The 8,235-nt window shown below is 51.8% G+C and overlaps 1 protein-coding gene across 1 annotated transcript; it reads right to left on the bottom strand.

The window, feature by feature from the left end:
* Positions 1-1,316: 1,316 nt before the first annotated feature.
* Positions 1,317-3,168, bottom strand: LOC119325275 (ammonium transporter 1 member 2). The gene has a single exon (XM_037599021.1). The coding sequence runs from the start codon at positions 3,091-3,093 to the stop codon at positions 1,582-1,584; it is 1,512 nt and encodes a 503-aa protein (XP_037454918.1). The 5' UTR covers positions 3,094-3,168; the 3' UTR covers positions 1,317-1,581.
* Between the last annotated feature and the right edge of the window lie 5,067 nt (positions 3,169-8,235).

Below are 8,235 nucleotides of genomic sequence, written 5' to 3'. Positions count from 1 at the left end.
GGATAAGGATCTTGTACTGCAGCAGCGTAGGCTCCATCAACGGTGAGCGCATGCCCGGCTCCGGAATTGCTAGCCACCGGAGCGAGGGTATTTCCTCCGGCTGCGCCGTCCAAGCAGAGAGCTTGAATGCCGACAGGTCTGCCCTCCCACTCGTCTCCGGCTCTAGCATGTCGACCAAGCAAGACGAAACGAGCAAGGACTCCGCCACCTCCCTGTCCCATGCGTGCGGAGGAATGCCTTCCAGAACCAACCTGACCTTGAACTGAAACGCAGCATGCACCGCCTGAGCTTGGCGGATCCATGGCCTGGAGAAGAGCCGGACTCCACGGTGCTCAACTACGGGCATCGCACTGACCCTGTTCTTGTGATCCTGCCTCGCGAAAACGACGATGAAGTCCTCAGGCCTGAAGCGATGAATCGACACCCACTCCGCCTCGATGCCGGCCTTGATGTACAGTGCGTCGAGGATGAACTCCGGGGAAAGGTCGCGGCGCGCACCGGCCGCGTACACCACCAGCGCGGACTGAAGCCGCCTCTCGAGATCATCCATGGACCGGGAGCGCCTGACGACGCACAGCTCGGACGGGTCCATGGTCGTGTCCATCGGCAACATCAACCTTGGAGCTGGTGGAAGCGGGCGCGGAGTAGCGAGACGGGGCCAAGGGTCGAGCGCAGCGCCAGCACCAGCTCGAGACGGCGGGGGCGGAGGAGGAGGGGTGCCCGACCGGGCTCTGCCGCCGGCAGTCCTGCGCGCGACCTTGGCGATGGCGAGGCGGCGGAGCTCCACCTCGGAAGACGGGCTTCGTGGGCGCTTACAGTCCCTCGAACCATGGCCTTCATCACCGCACCTGGTGCAGACGATGGCGTTGGTGCAGTCCTGGCGATGATGGCCCTCTCGGAGACATCTGAAGCAGAGCCCGTCCATGTCAGGGGAGACCTCGCGCCTGACGGTGGGGGAAGGGAGCCGCGGCTGCGGGGCACCCGCGTGACGCCGCCTCCATAGCGACTTCTTGGAGGGCTGGGCCGAAACCCATGGCCGGACAGCGCCGCCCGCCACGATCGCCTCCGCCGGGGCCGCGGCCGCAAGGGGGGGGTGCGAGCGCCCGCGACGAGACCTCCAGCGTGCCGGGGCCATCGGACGACTCCGAGCAAGAGGAGATGCCCAGGCCGGACACCACCGGCCGGTCACCAGCCCTGCGAGACGGACCCGCCGCCGAGGACGGACTGGACGCCATGGCCTGACGCGCAAGGAGGGGAGGGGGAGGGGAGGTGGACGGCGCCGTCGGAGCGACAGGGAGGGGAGGGGAGTGCATGTCTCATTCTCATTGTCCCTTCGTTCCACACACACGCGCATAGCTTATACACACAGAAAAAAAAATAGGAGACTACTTCCCCCCGTGGATCTTATTATACAATCACGTAGTAGTACTCACGTAGCATCAAACGTTGAGGAGTTCGAGACCCAACCCAACATAAAAAGAGCAAACATACCGAGGCGTTGCACTTGCACGCATGTCATTTGTGCGTGCAAACATACCGAGGTGTATGAAATACGTGTATCCGTTATTAGAGTGTAAATCACTAGACCGAGCTGCTCGGGGACGTGGCGTCGGCCGCGACCTGCGAGGTCTGCGCTGACTTGAGCATGAACCCTCCGACGCTGCCGCCGGCGCCGCGGCCCGGCCTGCTGCTGGAGTCCTCGTCGGTGTAGGCGTACGCGAACCCGCCGTGCCGCGTCTGGTCCATGCCGGCCATCTCGTCCTCGGCGGAGATGCGCAGCAGCCCCAGCTTGTTCAGCGCCAGGAACAGCGGGCCCATGGTGCAGCTCACCCACGCCGCGATCACCAGGATCAGCACCACGTGCGCGCCCAGCAGCCGCCCCCCGCCGCCCATGAACAGCCCGTACGGCCGCCCCGGCGCGCCGTAGATCTGCTCCACGTACTCCCTGCGCGCGAACAGCGCCGTGAAGATGACGCCCCACGCGCCGCACCCGCCGTGCAGCTGCGCCGCCTCCAGCGGGTCGTCGAACTTGAACCTCGCGGCCAGCTTGTTCAGCCCGATGAGCACCCACGCCGACACGAACCCGCAGATGATCGCCGCCCACGGGTCCACCACGGAGCACCCCGCGGTGATCGCGGCGAAGCCGCCCAGGAGGCCGTTGCAGACGTCCAGCACGTTCCAGTGCCCCGTCTGGAGCCTCTTCCCGAACAGCGTCGTCAGCGCCGCCGTGCTGCCGGCGAGGGTGGTCGTCACGGCCGCGCGGCCTACCGCCGACCACTGCCCGTGGATGCTGCCGGGCGGGCCGTAGGACTTGAGGATGGTGAGGAACGAGCCGGGGTTAAACCCGTACCAGCCAAACCACAGCAAGAAGGTGCCCAGCACGACGAGCGACGCGCTGTGCCCGCGCAGCGCCACCGCTCGTCCGGCGTGGTCGAACCGCCCAATGCGGGGGCCCTCGATGAGCGCGCCCCAGAGCCCGGCCACGCCGCCAACCATGTGCACAACCCCGGACCCGGCGAAGTCGATGACGCCAGAGTTGAAGAGCAACGGCCCCGACGTCCGGGAGGCGGAGGCCCAGCCGTCGGCGGACCAGATCCAGTGGGACACCACGGGGTAGACGAAGCCGGTGAGGAAGGCCGAGTAGATGAGGTAGGCCACGAACTGCGTCCGCTCCGCGATGGAGCCGGAGGTTATCCCGGCCGCGGCGATGGCGAAGGCCCACTGGAAGAGGAAGAAGCTGTAGTCGAAGCCGACCTGGGGAACGTCGCGGAGGCCGAAGAAGTGCTTCCCGATGAAGCCGTTGGAGGGCGTGCCGAAGGCGAAGGCGAAGCCGAAGAGGTAGTAGAAGAGCGCGCCGGCGGCGGCGTCGAGCACGTTGGTGAGCATGATGTTCATGGTGTTCTTGGCCCGGACGGAGCCCGCGCAGAGCATGGCGAAGCCGAGCTGCATGGCGAACACCAGGTAGGCGGAGAAGAGCAGGTACGTCGAGTCGATCGCAGTCGTGGTGTCCGCGAACTGGTTGCACAGGTAGTCCGTCGCGTTCGCCGCCGCCGTGCCCAGCAGCGGCGCCAGGCTCGCCGCGCACGTCGACATCTTCGGCCGCCTTGCTTCCCTTGCCTTATCAAATACTCTGCTGCTCAAGGAGCAATGGCAGGTGCAGTGTCTGATAGGCGCGGCCGCGAGATGGAGGTGCAAACGGAGCGGACGGATTTATAGGAGAGACGGCAGCAGCGCCGGTAGCCGACCCGTTCAGATTCTGCTGGGGCCTACCTGCCAGTGAATATTCATTCTTACGAGCATGACGTGTGGGACACCACTGTGGTTGCTTGTTGCTCTTGTGTTCGTGGACTCGTGGTGGTTGATGAAACTGATGAAATCTAAAATCTTGTAATAACTTGAATAAAGTAGGGAACTGAGTAGCGATTTGGTGTGTGATATTAATCCGTATAATAGCAATTGTGTTTGTTCATTTTATTCCAAAAAATGGAAAACGCGGAGCTTGTATCGACTTGCTTCTCCATTTTGCGTCGCTTTTATATGTCAAATCCATGGTGCTGTTCAGTTGATACGTGCTTATTCTCAGTCTGTGCACCGGTGAATCCCTGATCTCCCCTGATCTGCCGTCCTCGGCGTATGGAACCGCAATGCGCATGTGGGCGTCAATACGATTTTTTTTTGGAGATTCTCCTACTAACCATATCATAATAGCTTAGAAACTTTCCGGTCAAACAGGGTGCCACAATTATCAGCAGGCGTGTTCATCCGCGTCGGGCTTCCCCACCAGCGATCAAACACCGATTTGTTTAGGCAGCAGCCCAGCTGAGAGACCGTGTGATATGCAAACGCACCCATCGTGCCGGACGCGACCGGCGGCGGATCCCAAAAGGTACTACAAGCAAACACATCGCGGCGATTGGAGGCCGCATCGCCGTCCTCCGGAGTCCACGGCCACAGCCCACGTCCCGGTTCACAAAACAAATGGAGGCGTCCATTTCATCGACAGGCCCAGCTAATCGAAAACTTTCTGGTAAACCTTTCTTGAGAAATAATCGTAAACTTTTCTAATCTCCACCAGCAAAGTTCCCTTTTGCATCTTGGATGATGATTGATTCCTCTTCTGACGCCCTGCGCCCGTGGCCAAGACAGGGCTGCTCTGAGTAATTTATTTTGCTGGGGTCCATTACAGACACATACAACTCTGGGTGTTTTGCTGGGGTCTTTCGTTGACTTTGGATTAACCAAGTGTCTCTCGCCGTGTTAATAAAACATGGCCGACATCATGGAAGGACTGCAGCGGATTAGAGTATTGAGTTTCCCTTGCGTTTTGGCCTCTGCTGCCATTGGTTGAGACAGGGCAGAACTGTGCTGGCGGTGTTTCCTGTCAACTGTACTATGCACATTTCGCAACTCTTTCAAGCGAAAAATATACTACCACTTCGGAATAGGAAAAAAAATACTACTTCCTCCGTCCCATAATGTAAGACGTTTTTCGACACTACACTAATCCTTACCTCTCAGACGAGAACGTCATTACTACCTACTTACATGGCGTTTTAGTCCAACGTCTTCATCATCTAGCTACGTACGTGAGCCGGACAGGACTTGCAACCTCAAGAACAGCAATAATAGGATCGCTTGTTCCGCTTCTCCTTTTACCTGAAACCAGAGATACAGATCTCTGCCTATTGGTTATTGCATTTGGTTAACCTGTTTTTGGAGTATATCATTTGATGATAGGTGTAGCTGCTTTTGCTTCCCAAAAAAATTGTACCTGTTTCATGTTCAGTGTTTAGGTTTTGCAATGGACACGAGCAATCGCTTTGCAATTTCGCTGTGTGTGCGCTTCTCTAGAGGTGTGTTTGGTTTCAGTCACAAGCTGGAACGGCATGGGTCGGACTTGCACCAGGGCCTCGTCCCTTTGTTTGGTACGTAACTGGAATGGAACCAGGTCATTCCCACCGGGCGAATATTCGACCGAGATCCCTAAAGCAGTCGTTCTTCTAAATCGATGGAACGATGGGGAACCGGCCCCTCGTACTCGCGTCTCTCTCGCTTTCCCCCCGACTCACCCAGCCGCATCTCACCCCTCTCTCCCCCTCAATGGCCATGGCGGCCTGGAGGTTGATTCGTGCTCATCCCATGCGCCTCCATTACGCTCACTGAATCCATTGTTGTCACCGCACCACGAGGCATCAAACCAGCGGGCCCCTTCTTCACCAGACGGATTGTTGCCGTCACCTTGACATGAGTTTTTTTTTTCCTGCCAAAGCCTTCTTCGCCCGTAGGACCGGTAAAGCTTATTTGCCGTTTAAGACGCGAACTACAGGGAGTTCCTATTCGACGCCTAATGCATCCAATAGCACCAGGACGCACATGGGACTTTGTATTGGGTTGGCCCAAGCAGCAGCGGAACAGTGTAGCATTTTGTGACTGGCGCCCCTATGTCTCGCACTAGCAAACAAGAGCAACTAGTTAACGACCATTCTTTCGGGAGCCTCACAACGATCAGCGTCACTTGGAGCGCTCTCAGCCATCCGTCACGTGTCACGCTCCGGGAGCTCCCTCTGGATTTTATTTTATTTTTTCGCACACGTTTTCGGCTTTTTAAATGTTTTTTTTTTTGGTTTTCGACGTTTCGGCTTTCCACCGGTCTTCCTTAACTTTTGACCAATTTTTTTTTGCATGAAAAAACGTGTTTTTCTTTTTTTCCCATCCGTCAGAGGCACGTTTTTGCTTCCGCGAGAGGCACGCATTTGCTTTCGCGAGAGGCACGACCATGACTCTCAGAAATGGGAAAAACACGTTTTATGTTTCTTTTCATCCGCAAGAGGCATGGTTTAGCTTCCGCGAGAGGCACGGTTTTGCTTTCTCGAGAGGCACGACCATGACTCTCGGAAACGGAAGAAAACGTGTTTTCTGTTTTTTTGTTCTTCCACTCGAGGCACGGTTTTGCTTTCGCGAGAGGCACGATTGTGCCTCTCGGAAACAGAAAAATATATGCGTTTTCTGTTTTTCTTCTTTCGCGAGAGGCACGGTTTTGTTCCCGCGAGAGGCATGGTTGTGCTTCACGGGAGGCATGGTCATGCCTTCTTGGAAACGGACGGTTTTGCTTCCGCGAGAGGCACGGTCGTGATTTCGCGAGAGGCACAGTCGTGCCTCTTTCGAAAAAGAAAAAAAATCATGCTTCCGGTTCAGTTTTTTCGTCTGAATTTTTTGTCTATTTTTTTGTGAAAAAGTTCATCAAAACCTATCAACATGGGATCTAGTTTTGAAGATCTAGACGCGAGAAATTCAACGGTGAAAACGGTTTGAGATTTCGACGTACGGTTTAAGAGATAAAACATTTTGAATAAATGGATCTACGAAAAAAAGAAAAACTACCAGGTTGCAAGAAGTGGCACACATCCAGCGCCCCACTTGTCACAACCTTGGAAGGTGGCAGTGATCTTTGCGAGGAGTACTCCTCAATTAGTGATTTCGGGAGCAAACCCCGCGCTGAAGGGAACAGCTAGTTGGACCGGAGCACGCGCACGGGAAACACCAGCTTGTTTTGTGTTTTGTTTTTTTCATGCTTTTTGTTTTTGTTTTTGCTTTCTTTTTTCTACTTTTGTTTATACTTTAACATATTTTAAATATATATTACAAAAAACTCTTCAAAAAACTTGATTTTTTTAAAAAAAATATCTGAAAAATGTTGAACAAGTATTTAAAAAATGTTGAACAAGTATTTGAAAAGATGTTGATCATGTATATAAAAATGTTGAACAATTATATGAAAAAATGTTTATCATGTATATAAAAATGTTGAACAAGTATTTAAAAGAAAATGTTGAACAAGTATTTGAAAAAATATAAATCATGTATATAAAAATGTTGTACAAGTATTTTTAAAAATGTTGTACAAGTATTTTTAAAAATGTTGTTAATGTATACAAGAATGTAGAATGAATAAAAAACAAAGGAAAATAAAAAATAAAAAACTGTATAAGAAAAGAAAATAAACCAACGGAAAAATATTGACCGTGTATTAAAAAATTTTAATTTTTTATTGAAAAATGTTAATCAAGCATTTGAAAAATGATGAAAAACGTTTATAGAAAGAAATGTTGACCACATATTAGAAAACTATTAAATTTGTATTGAAAACGTGTTAAACTTGTATTAGAAAAATGTTGTTGACATATACAAAAAAAGTGGAATGAAAACCAAAAGAAACAAAGAAAACCAAAGAAATGGAAAACAAAAAAGAAACAAAATAAACCAAAGAAAAAAAAATGGAAAAACTGAAGGAACAAATGAAAAAACGGAGAAGAAAAAAGAAAAGAAACAAAAGAAAACGAAAAAATACATGGAGACAACTGAATAAAATAGAAAAAAAACGGTGGAGAAAATCGGCTCTTTTACATTAAGTAGGTTGCGTCATGTCTTCGGTATCCCTCAATACAAGACAAGCACTAGAAAGGATATTCAAGAAAAACTGCGCTATCGCCCTATCTGAAAGTACATCTAATCCCCGGGTGGTTTTGGTAATTCATAACAACATATAGCTCATTGAACTAATATCCATTCAAGATAAATATTCCAGGATGTCCAATGATTGGCATGGCATGGACTAGAGTTATAGACCCCTCAAAATGATAAGGACAAAGTTTGGCAAAAGCTCAGGACTCTTCATTTCTATTTTAGTGATCCAAGATCACATTGAGTTCATAGGAAAGCCAATACTATTAAAAGGGGATGAGGTGTTGCTTAATGGTCTACTTGCTCAAGTGCTTAGTGATATCACTCCAAAACCCTCAGCCACTTTCTCCATCCAAATATGTCCAAAACCTAAATCCAAACTCGGCCCCACCGATTCTTCCTACCCGGAGCCACCGAGTTTACCTGACATAGCCACTGCCAGAAACCCTAGCGATTCGGTCTCACCGATACGGATCTCGGTCTCACGGAGATGGCCTTGCCAGCGCTCTGTGATCTATTGCATTCGCTTCGGTCTCACCGAGTTCATGCAAATCGGTCTCACCGAGTTGGCTTGACAGATTCTGTTGCTTATTGCTTCACTTTGATCCCACCGAGTTGATGCAATCAGCGCCACCGAGATGATGTTTGCCCTAAGCCCTAGCACATCAGTCCCACCAAATTGTTCCAGTTAGTCCCACCGAGATTCCTAACATTCATATTTTTGAACATATCGGTCTCACCGAATTTTCTAATCGGTGCCACCGAGATGGGTCA

Source organism: Triticum dicoccoides, chromosome 6B (assembly GCF_002162155.2).
Source record: "Triticum dicoccoides isolate Atlit2015 ecotype Zavitan chromosome 6B, WEW_v2.0, whole genome shotgun sequence".
Lineage (NCBI taxonomy): Eukaryota > Viridiplantae > Streptophyta > Magnoliopsida > Poales > Poaceae > Triticum > Triticum dicoccoides.
The sequence above is the reverse complement of the archived record's forward strand: the minus strand, read 5'-3'. Positions and strand labels throughout refer to the sequence as shown.

Bases quoted from the DNA above. Each gene is read 5' to 3' on its own strand.
- LOC119325275 (XM_037599021.1), bottom strand. From the start codon at position 3,093: ATGTCGACGTGCGCGGCGAGCCTGGCGCCGCTGCTGGGCACGGCGGCG.